The 12,609-nt window shown below is 33.2% G+C and overlaps 1 protein-coding gene across 1 annotated transcript; it reads right to left on the bottom strand.

Moving 5' to 3' along the window:
• Positions 1-1,325: 1,325 nt before the first annotated feature.
• LOC136033069 (keratin-associated protein 19-2-like) lies at positions 1,326-10,791 on the bottom strand. Its single transcript, XM_065713668.1, has 3 exons — positions 10,656-10,791; positions 3,674-3,757; positions 1,326-1,527 (listed from the first exon to the last, which is right to left on the bottom strand). Exons 1-3 carry the CDS (start codon positions 10,708-10,710, stop codon positions 1,400-1,402), a joined length of 267 nt encoding a protein of 88 aa, XP_065569740.1. The 5' UTR covers positions 10,711-10,791; the 3' UTR covers positions 1,326-1,399.
• Positions 10,792-12,609: the final 1,818 nt, after the last annotated feature.

Below are 12,609 nucleotides of genomic sequence, written 5' to 3'. Positions count from 1 at the left end.
TTAATATATCGTAGGTTACAACCCTTAATAACGCAATATTAAAGCCTAAATCATGATATACAAAAGCAATATAATATAATTTGGGTCGATATCACAAACCAATATAAAATTGTGACAAGCGACGTATAGTAAAGGGAGATTATCTTCCAAAGCAGATAAAACGCCACAAAGTTTTGCAAAGTATCTGAAAATCATAGGACCTGATATATTACCGGTCCAAGAAGTTGAATTATTCATCGCATACAGATCAAACAAGGGTGGTTATTCATTTCTTCTAACCCTTGGATACTGTCGCTTCGTAAATTTTTCATCTGCCAAACTGCTTTCCGAGATTCCCGTGTAGGTAACATCACATAACAAGACGTGCCTTCACATAAATTCCTATTTGAGACACCAGTTATCAGGCACTTTCAAATTTGAACGGACCCCTGCACTTTTCTGACATAACAAGAGTAGCCAGTAAAATTTATGAATCGATTGTAACGGTCAAACTTTTTTGCAAAAACCAGGGTTTGTATTACTAGTTTTTTTCTGGGATTTGTGTCAGTTGAAATTCTAATTTCAGCATCTCTTTAGGTAGGAACGTGCATGTGCCCTCAGGAGCCTGAACATTACTGACACTAGACCTTTTCGTCTGTTTTCTTTCGTTTGGTTTTTCCTTTAGATGGTTTCTAGAAGGCTTACAAGATCACAGACCCAAGAATTACTCTATGCAAGTGAGGACGAGGATAATATCTCAACTCTTAGTGACTCTGAAGAAGATCTAATCCAAGAAAATTGGGAGGATTCGGAAAACGGCAAAGATTCCGACAAAGATTTTGTAAGAAATACATACTCAACGGATTTCAAAGTTTTGCTTTGACCAGGAGCCTACCAACGGTTTTATACATTTCAAAATGAAATAAAATGGACATTCTACTGTCTATAATGCACGAGAGAACTTCTTGAGTCGAGACCAGGAGAGATCGAGAACTACAACTCGACTTAAGATTGTGTTGTCACCTTCGAGCGAATGTGTATGGATATGTCCTGTTCGAGGAAAACTATAAAAGTGTATTTTTCCTGAACTTGGCTGGTAAATATCCCATACCTCCAAAAAAGTAACCATAGTGGACAAAACCTGCTATAAAAATCTTTGTCCTGCTTGTTTTTAGAAATACCAAAGTATGTGGATTTAGATCTTTGAAATGACAATCCCTTTGCTGTTGGTAATTTCTACTTTTTTTTCAAATATTACAGTTAAACCAGTTTAACTAAAAATAAATTATAAGAAACTAGAGCTCAAAAGCTCCTAACTTAAAAAGCATACTTTAAAAAACGACCCATTGCGTAAAATCTTTTATTGAGTAAATTCGATTATTTCCGAGAAAATTTGAACGAAAAGTGGGAACTGACACTTTTATCTTCCGAATCCGAAGCCGCTTCCAAAGCCACCAAAACCACCTTGCGAGCCATAGCTCCCATAGCTGGAATAAGTTTGGCGATGTCCCGCATATCCACCTCCATAGCCACCAAGGGATGAGAGACCTGTAATAAATAGGTTTTATTTCCTAATACGCAAGATCTGAATATGTATATTTCTAATTCTTATGTAAACATGTTTTACCTGCGAATTTACGATTTCTATAAATAGTTCAACTTTGATAAAGTTGTAAAGGATAGTGTTTGAGCAATTCAAAACGACTTTTAAATAATACCTTTTTTTCGTTTTCATCTTTCTTGATGAACTGATTACTTTTTCAGATCGTCATCAATCTTACCATATATATTATAACAGTTTGGTCTATATTTCTCAAGTTCAGTACTTTTCAAAATCTCAGTATTAAGTTTTATGTTTTTTAAGCAATATTGAAAACACAGTATAGTATGTAGTGTTTGAATATTCAATGCATGCATGTCCTAGAATTGTTCTAAGCTTAAATCAGTGTCAATTTTACCATGATTTTATATTGAATGGTTTAATGGCATAAGATAGTTTTTACAATTATTTATCAATTTTATTCTCCAAGCAAATTTTTATAATGTTTAACTATTCGCCCAAGAAAAGTTCAATATGGCGAACCCTGTAACTAAAAGAATAGTTCAGTTTTATTTTTGATCACATACATTCAAATGATTCAGCACGCAAATGATTCAAATGGCATCTGGGTCCTACAAATTAAGCTTTCTGAGGCATTAACCTGTTAATGAAGTCCCAGAAAGTAGAACATGTGGTGAGTTATTAATCCATGTTATGCATGTAAATAAAATAAATGAATTTTTTAAATGTTATAGTTGCATTGGAATGCTCAAAAGCACACATTTATGTTATATTTTATTATTAGATCATTTTATGACATATTTTTTGTGGTCAGTTTCCTTAGCTTCTTGTTCCTGTTGTTTCACCAGCCCTTCCTAAACTGTTTTCAAACTTGCCCATGAAATTGAAGCTCTTAAAAATAGAGTTTCTATCAGGTCTATTCCTATTCTGGAATTCATTTTTCCGGCGAACTGCTGTCATACAAGGATGTCATACAACAAAAATAAAAAAAAAATTAAAAAACCTGTCTAAAATCGTGTTGTATGAACTAAAGTACTAATTTTCTTGCCAAAAAATCACTCGACAACGATAAGACTAAACCTGTATCAACCTGTAATAACCTGTAATATTTATGGCTTCCTTACCGTGAAATCATTAAATCACATCTCTATTTTTCATAAGCCATTTCTCAATAGAACTAGGCCGGGTTTTTATCGGTGGTTAAATTTCAAAAAAAATTAAATGCATACTTTTAAAGTTTTACTAGCTTTAAGATAAAGATTTTGAGACCTCTTCTGGTACAAGAGATGAGGTCAGTTCAAAACAGAGATGGGGCTGTTTGAAGCTTCAGAAAGAACATTTGTAGCTGTCAATATGCTTAATTTATTATTAAAGGTCATCCTATATAATATATAATGACTGTGGATTTATACCAGCTCAATCCCTAAATTGTTAGATAGTATTACAATTATTTTTTTATGGACAAACGAGGACAAGAGGCTCGTCTTTTTCATGCCTGACATAGTATGTATGTGGAATGATCAGCTAAATCTGCGTTAATACTTTGGGGTGAGAACAGCTCTAAGCTTCAAAATTCAAATTTGTAATGTTCCAAGTCAAAATTTTCCAAAACACTCTTAGCCAAGAGGCACAATGTTTGGTAACCTATCAGAGTATTTATTTATAAAACTTGGTTTAGCCATATCAGCCCTAGTGGACAGGAAACAATAGCTCCTTTCTTGTTCAGGTGATGTAATTGTTATAGTTTAAAAATTGCTTTGATATGAAAATTGCCAATTAAAAATTGCTACTGAAAATCGCTATGTTTTATGATTAATTCCAGATGAGATTTTATTTCTTTCATTTTGATCAAGGAAACAAGAGAAAGGATAGCAGCATCACCTTGTTAATTGGAACCTCCTGTTCTGCTAAAAAAAATAACAAGCTACTGATTGCGAAATTGCAATATTTTTTTCTTTTTTTTTATTGAGACCTGCTGTTGACGCAAGAAAATAGTAAATAATTAGAAACCAAATTACGAATAATCCCTATGCAAAATAAAACTAATGTTAAACACTTATCTTATCAATTTTTTTAAGTTTTAAAAAGAAATTATCTCCAGTAAATATATAAAACACTTGCTCTCAAACTTACCCCAGTAGCCAAAGCGGCCTGCAGCTTCTTCTTCATCGGCATTGACAGGGACCTTTTCCTCTTGACGAATATCTTGAGGAAAGGCTAGAATTTTTTTCATAATTATTCATTTACATCTAAGACCTTATAAAGGTTATTGAAAAGGATGAACAAATAAAAGATAATCAAAAACAAACTTGCATATTAATAAAACCATGAAAGCAACATCTAATATACAGAAAACTCGAAATATAGTTAAATATAATCATTGACAGCGCAACAGCGCTGCCTAAGTAAAGAGCGGTCTGAGCAAAATGTATTTTTTTTTTTTATTATTTGCTTTAGACTAATGCGTTTTGTATAGAAGGGAATGTTGTAGAAGCATCAAACTGGGCTCATTTAATTAGAAATTGCAAGTTTTAGGACCCATTTTGATAGTAAAAAGTGATTGTAGGGCCACCAGCCCTCCCTCCACCCGTCAGTCCCTAAAATACATCCAATCAAAATTTTGAGACAAGGGGTGTAAGGGTGAGGCAAGGGGTGTAAGTTATGCCTTGGGGGCTTATAAGATTTTTATGAAAAGAGTGGTCGTATACACTTCGGAGGGGGGTATTGGATTGTAAATCAGAAGTTCTAGTGACCTTTGTAAGAGTAAAAAGTGAATGGAGGGTAGCCAGCCCCTCTCACCCAAGCCAATCATTTCCCAAGACACATCTGATCAAAAGGAGGAGGAGTAACCCCCACCATATACGTAATAATTTCTGTTTGTTTTATGTTTTAATGTTGTTCCTTACTTTCAGTTGATTTTTTTTTTAATTTAATATCTGACATTTTTTAAGTAATACCAGGAAATCTAGCTACACCTTCACGAATAGGTCCATCCTCTCCACGGATTTACTCTGTAGACACTTCAATCCTGTTGAAAATTTACCCCGGACAATTACCCTTAACAACTCCACGTGTGAATTTGAATCGGCAATGAGAAAGCGAGGCATAAGAAGAATTTTGTATTGGATTTCTGGTAAATTCTCCTATTGTAAATTTTTCCTGGAAAAATACACCCCACCCCAAACCTCCCTCCCCATGGAAATTATCCCCATGGGAAATCTAACCAGTAAAAAATTCACCCTTCCCAGGAAAAATGTATGCTTACTTCTTAATAACAAACACTCGATGTAAACAATAGGCAAATTTTGTAACTTAGACCTTGCCCCATGGGCTGTGAGGGGTTGTGATATCTGCAAAGGCATAGTTATTTGGCCTTTCCACTATCTTGAACAAAATGGCCATCCCAAAAATTAGATCAGACCATTTTTAGAAACGAAAGGATGTGGGAGGGGGTCTAGTTGCCCTCCAATTTTTTTGGTCACTTCAAAAGGGCAAAAGAACTTCCAATTTTCGAGTGAAAGAGCCCTATCACGATATTTTAGGACCACTGGGTCGATACAATCATCCCCTTGAAAAGAAAAGAAATTAACATGCAGCCGTGATCTTTCTTCTGACAATTATACAAAAAAAAAATTGAATTGAAAGTTAGGAGCGACATTGAAACTTAAAACGAACAGAAACTATTTTGTATATGAAAGGGGCCCTCAATGCCTCGCTAAAGTTTTTGTTGTTTAAAAAAAGTAATTTTGACAAAGAGTGAAACTTAAGCGTAAATAGCGAGTCGTTAAGGAGGAAAGGTATTAACTACTCAGTCAATACGATCACCCCTGGTAAAAACAAACAACAAATAAACACGCAATCGTGATTTTTCTACTGTGGCAATCAAACAAAAGAAACATTTTTTTTTTACTGAAAGTAAGGAGGGAGATGGAGACTTAAAACAAACAGAAAGTTATCCGTATATGAAAGGTGGTATCCCCTCCTCAACGCATCGCTCTTTACGCTAAAGTTTTTATTGTTTAAAAAAAGAGTTGTGACAAAGAGTCAAACTTTAGCGTAAAGAGCGAGACGTTGAAGAGGAGACAGACACTTACATATACGGAATAATTTCTGTTCCTTTTAAGTTTTGAAGTTGCTTCTTATTTTCAGTTAAAATAAACTTGCTTTTTTTGTTTAATTTCTTAACCTTTTTCACCTAATTCAAGTTCGAATTTGGCTCACCTTACATGAAAAGTTAAAAAAAAAATTGCATTTTAATTTTTGCCGATTTATTCCGGATATGAAGGGTCATCCCCTCCTTACTACCCTGCTCTTTACGCTAACGCTGTAAACACTTTTAAAACAGCTTCCTTTTTAATTAAACAGCCCCTGTGTTTCGATTTTAGTAACCAGTCAAATTTTAGCATAAAGATTAAAGTATTGAGGAGGGGGCAATCCTTCATATTTTGGCATAATATCTGTTCGTTTTTCAAATAATGCCAGTAAATATGGCTCACCCTCTACGAAATATACCCCTCCCTTTCACACAAAACTCCACGATGCAAATTTCCTCCAACCTAAATTGCAAACCCCCCCCCAAAATCCCTCTAGACAGTTCCATCCTCGTAGAGAATCCCCTCCATGTAAAATCGCTATTCGACGATTCACCCTGAAGAATTCTTCTTAGCATTTTTTTTTTATTTGAACAAGACTTAAATCACTAATCGGTTTTTCGGTCACTCCAGAAATTCCCTCTTCCATGGAGCTTATTTTTCAGGAATCAAAACCGGAACATCTCTACATAAAAAAAACTGGCAAAGAGAAGTTAAGACAATTAAAAAGGATTTCGTATAATGATTCTGTCAACCCCCCCCCCCCCAGTGTTACACTTCCCCTGGAATATTCGCTCCCCAGAAATTTTCCTTCTCAAAGAAGACTCTCCCTATAAAAATCCAACTCAAGCCCAATCCCCCTCCAAAAAACATAAGTGGCTGTATACTTCCCAATAACAAATACTATTTAAACAATGGACAAAGTTCAAAACTTGTGGCTTCCCCCAGGGACTGTGGGGGGGGGGTCATTTTACACATATTCAAGTATTTTTCAAATATGCAGAACAAAGTGGCTGTTTCAAATTTTTATCGGGTGAATTTGAGAAGAAATGAGCGTGGGAGGCGGTATAGTTGCCCCCCAGTTTATTTGTCACTTAAAAAGGGTACTAGAACCTTAAAGTTTCGCTAAACTGAGCCCTCTCGCGATAATCTAGGACCACTGGACTGACACAATCACCCCTGTACAGAAAAGCAAGCGAAAAAAAATAATAAACACGTATCCATGATCTCTTTTCTGGCAAAAAATACAAAGTTCCACATTTTACTAAATAGGAGCTTGAAAACTCTACAGTGGAGTTTGCTGATACGCTGAATCTGATGGTGTGATTTTCATTAAGATTCTATGGCTTTTTGGGTGTTTCTGCTCATTTTTTGGAAATAAAGCAAATATTCTCAGGCTCGTGACTTTCGATGGATAAGACTAAACTTGGTGAATTTTGTTTGTTTCTAATCAGCATAAAAATGCAATTCTTTGGCTGTATCCATTGGTATCAAAAAAAGTAACACTTAGCATGACTTAGCACACAAATTATTAGAAACACGTCTTTTAGAGTTCAGTTATTAATGAGTAGGGTTACTCCTTACTTACAGTTTGTTACCAAGAACTGTTTGAAAAATACAAAATTCCATATTCTTTCAGATAGAAGCTTGAAACCTCTACAGTAGGGTTCTCTGATACGCTGAATCTGATGACCCTTTTTTTCTAAAATCGCTCAAATTTTCTCAGGCCCGTAACCTTTGATTGGTAAGACTAAACTTAACAAAAACGTACATATTTAAATCAGCAGAAAAATTGGATTCTTTTGATATATTTACTGGTAGCACAACTTTGTTTTTTAGATTTTTGGTTACTATTGAGCCTGGCTGCTCCTTATTTACAGCTCGTTATCACGAACTGTTTCAAAACCATAAGATATAAAACAAATTTCTGGGCAAAAAAGACTAAGTCAATGTAAAAAGAATAGGAATTAATTTAAAAACCTTTTCCAAAAACGAGTTTTCCAGAGAAAAGTAAAGAGCTCCATTAAACCAAAAATGGCAGAAATGAAGTCAAATAATCTTCGAAGCACAAAAATACAATAAATCACGATCAAGAAATAAATGAAACCCAAAACATTCAGAAATTACAAAAAAAAAAATACAAAAAAAAAAAAATATATAATTTGCACTTAAATGAAAAAAAAAAAACGCAAATGACCGTGGATTGTCAGTTTAATATACATATATCGATTTTATTCCACAAAGCTTCAACAATTTCTTATCTTTCAAAATCTAAAAGTGAAAATATTTAAGATATATTTTGTCTTCAGTAAAGTACAAATTATGTTCAGGTCTTAAGAAGGCAGAAGGTTGTTAGGCCTACTCATGTTAATTTTTGCTCGTTTTGAGTTTGACTCGGTTCTTTTTGTAGTTTCTGTTCGTCCTTGTTTTTTTTTTTTATTTATTGATGGAGATTTGCGGTAGTTATACGCTTGGAAGATTATCTAACTTTATTTCTTCTCATTACTGGTTTAATGAAGCTCACTACTTTTCATTGAAAAGTTTTTCGTGGATTTGTATTTAAGTTAATTCAAAGAAATAGACTAAGTCACATGCCCTTTGTATTTTTTTTTCCTTCTTTTCTTCAACTATAACTATTACTACTTCTTTTCATTATTCATTTATTGGTATGCCTGCTTGTAGTAATTTAAAAAGGACAGAGAGAATAAACGGAAAAAACTTCACTTTTATTAAAATATTGCAACACATAAACAATGGAGACTAACAAAATAAAAGCCAACAACTCAAATGGGATTTGATCAAGAAGACTAAAGCATAGATCCTTCATGTTTTTGTATGTTTTCAGGACAAAGATTTAAAACTACAGTTTCTAGTTCCAAGAAGCTATATCCTTTAACCAAATTAACTGTTTAATCAAATTAACTGTTTAACCAAATTAAACCAAATTAACTTTAATCAAATTAACTGTAAAAAATGCTGAAAAACTTAAGGTAAGGGTAGAACAAAAGGGTGTCAGCAATAATTATTTACATTTTACGTATTTACGTATATGTGTTTACATTATTTACGTATACAAAATGCTTGCTATTTCGTAAGGCTGTTGTTCACTTTTTATTTATGCTTTTTTTTTTTGTCTTGTTTTAGAAGACTTTTAGGATTCCATAAGAATATAAAAATACTTAAACATATAAGAAAAATAAGGAGCTGGGCTGAAGCATTTCATATTGGTAGAACTATTAGATTATTTATGTTTGAACATGTTTTTTCGTTTAATTGATACGCAGAGGTGTCAAATCAAGGAAATTTAGGGAAACTACCAAGTTTTTCAGCATTTTTTACAGTTAATATGAAATTCAATAAACGATCTTAGAACAGTGAATACCTAGGAGTAGTCGAGGGATAATTATTTTTTCTTTTTAGTGAGAATACCAAAAAGAATCGATTTATTGAAAAGGCCTCCAAGAATGTTATTTTTATATTTAGAGAAACGAAAAATCTACCGAGAGACATAGATTTCGGAGGGCTAAAAGTCAAGGTGATATAGATACCCAGTCCTCTGAGTTACCACTGTACCTGATAAATTTTCTCATGTTAGGTGTTTATTTAGCTGTTTTTTTTTGTTTTTTTTTCATGTGGTGTGCAACAACCAAGAAACACTCACCGTTTCTTTTTTTGATATAATGAGTAAATAAATTACACATTACATAACAAAATCAGAAATTTTTATTCAAATAAAAACCAGCTATTCTTAAGCTGTGACTACAAAAATACATAATGTTTTAACTCTGCTGCTACTTCTAGAAGTAGAATATATTTTTTCAAATAGAACCAGTCACTTTATAATTGTAACTATAAAAAGGCAGAATATTTACATCCGTTGTTTCTTCTATAACTAGGATTATCTATCAAAAACGATCACCTACATGGAAAGATTTAATATATACTGTCAAGGACCTGTAATGTTCATTTAAAAGAAAAACAATGTCAGTTTTTAAGTAAGTATCAAGCTGTTGGAATTTCAGTTGTTTTAACATTTTAGTCGACTTCTAAATTGAAGACTATAAAAATCAAAAAGAACCGACTAGCAAGTAATAGTTTCAAATAAAATATAATAAACCTAAATTGTCTGTAAAATAAATTTCTGAGTTTAAAAAAAAGGAATTCAATTATAAATGTGTTTGTTTCTTATTTAGGTAAATCCAATTTTAGGGCCATGGATCAACAAAGGTCAGCTCAAGCAAAGAAATGAAATAAAGAAGATAACAATAAAAAACCTTCAGTGCTAGATTTAGATAGTCTTTTACACATTGTTTTAATGGCGATATTGACTATTGAAGAGCTATTTACCGTCTATGTGTCATTTAGTCTTCATTCATATTTGTTCTTATCATCTCGAAAAATTATAAAATGTTATTGATGACGAAATTGATTTTGAAGGATTATTTACCATCTAAATTGAATTTAATTTTTATTTATATTTTTTATTTTGTCTCTAAGAAATATAAGGTATTGAGTTGATTCGGGGTTTGTTTGAATCGAAAAAGAATATTATAGTCCACAAAAACAGTGGTCCATTCTACAAGTGGTTTTACTGCAATACACACATTTTGTAAAACTCTCTTCCTGGGAATAGGTTGTTTTCTTTCTTTTGACAGTGGGTGCAACCCATGGAAATAAGAAAGTGGACCAAATATGTTTTCCATAATCTAGGGTGGGGCAAATATATCTTTTTTCAATGAAAATGTCGAAAAAGAAATTTTCCAGAGATATAGCTCAGAAAAATGTAGTTTTCAAAAACTATAGAGATTAAAAGTTATAAGATGTATGTGCCTCCCTATTAATTGATGGCGCATCCCCTTGGTACAAGTCTAAAACTACACTAGAACTTTCTCTTAGTTGTATTTTCTATAAAGCAGCAAATTTTCGCAATTTGTTCAAAATATAGATCCCTTGTAACAGATAGTCAGTGTGTTAAATTCATTGATTATGATTTTATTATGTTGCAACCAAACCTAATTTCTTACCGAAAGCGACAGTAAACATTGCAAAAAGAGCCAATAGAAATACAGCTTTCATCATATTGAACCGTTGAAAGCACTTTTGTTATAGCTTAGTAAGTGACTGGCTCCAACTGTTAATTTTATCAATTATTTGAAGCCTTTTATACATCACTATAGCACCCAATACCACAGTCATTGCGGTAATTATGGGTTATAGTTTGGTTAAACTGTGGGATTAATAATTAAGGTCGTAGAACTATGTAATTTATGCATAGGATAACTATAAAACAAAAAAATGCATGCTATCATTTCTAATGTGAGCACTTGTGACTCTTACACAACATCGTAGAGGACGAATAAACACATGTCGTTGAGGTAGTCACACCAGGTGCATGTCTATAAATTTACTTAGAAGATAAAGTGGAGGTGTAAAATTATCTATTAGCCTTGTTATTCATATCTACTAATCACAATAATTAGTTTTCATATAAGTTTCAGGCCTACATAAAAAAAAAACTTTACCCTTTTTAATGTTGTTTATTGAAGGAAGGACTGATTTCAAAATTATCAATAGTTTGAAGAGTTTACGACTGTAAATGTAAAAAGTTTTTTTTAGCGTATTAAAGAGCTTCTGTCCTCGCCTTCTTCTCGTAGCAAACAATGCTACGACAAATGCTACAACAAAACCCAAAATTTCATACCACTAGATAACCAAGGTTAAACGCAGCCCATTTTTTGCCGCTATAAAATCTTCATGTGAAGAGTGAATTATTCTAACAATTTATCGCCCTTATTCGAGGTTTCAGGCCCTTATTCCAGGTTCTCCAGTGGCAATAACATCCTTGTATGCATACAAATCGATGTTTTAAAGCTACTCTGAGACGAATATTACCTTGTAATGTTGGTCAGATGTCTTAAAGGCTACAGAAGGACCAAATAGCAAGAAATACCCTAAGACGTTGGCTGACTGTTGTCCGATCACAATTGACTTTCGGAAAAGCTTTTAATTTTCGATATAACAAGCCCCCCCCCCCCCCAAGTTTCTACGACCTACATAGAGTTGGGGAAGTAGTGGTCTCTACTATAATTCTGCTGGTTTTAGGGTTTAATACTGATCTTTACTTTCAGATGATGCTAATTATTAATGTTTGCTTAATAGCAAAAACAAGTATGCGTTTCCTTCTTGGTTGTCTTATCAGCTAAGAATTTCTAGAGATTGTTCGATCGTTTTTAAGGTCAAAATATCAAATTTTTTTTAAGGTTATTCTCTGGAACCAGCACGTATGGTTCAGAACACTATGACTTGCACTTTGTACTTCTGATATTTCCCATCGACAGGTTGGGATATTGAGTTGAAATTTCCAAGGAGGGGAGGATGTGACTTGGACCTCAAGCTCTGAATTAAGCAAGGAAGAAAGGGTAAACTAAAAGACTCTATGCATATCTAGCAATAAGAAGGGTAAAATGACTCTTACATACAAGACTTACCTAGCTTTTTGCCATTATTGTATCTTAATTTAATTTATTTACAATGAGGTTTAACTCTAAGTTGAAACAAGGAAATTTAAAATTGAAGAAACTCTTTGTTCCTATTAAGCAATCAATGGTTACAGTTAAGCAAGTTTTCAAGAAAGTAATTGAATCCCCATCACAAAACGTGCGCTTTTGTTCCTTCTTTTTATTAAATAAAAAAAACTAATTTTTTTTAGCTGAAAGTAAGGAGCGACATTAAAACTTAAAACGAACAGAAATTACTCCGTATATAAAATGGGTCGTCTCCTCCGCAATCCCTCGCTCTTTACGCTAAAGCTTTTAATTGTTTTAAAAAGTAGAATTGTGGCAAAGAGTCAAACTTTAGCGTAAAGAGCGAGGGATTGCGGAGGAGACAACCCATTTTATATACGGAGTAATTTCTGTTCGTTTTAAGTTTTAATGTCGCTCCTTACTTTCAGCTAAAAAAATTAGTTTTTTTTTTATT

Source organism: Artemia franciscana, chromosome 11 (assembly GCF_032884065.1).
Source record: "Artemia franciscana chromosome 11, ASM3288406v1, whole genome shotgun sequence".
Lineage (NCBI taxonomy): Eukaryota > Metazoa > Arthropoda > Branchiopoda > Anostraca > Artemiidae > Artemia > Artemia franciscana.
Note: the sequence above shows the minus strand (reverse complement) of the source record. Positions and strands in the feature narration are given on the sequence as shown.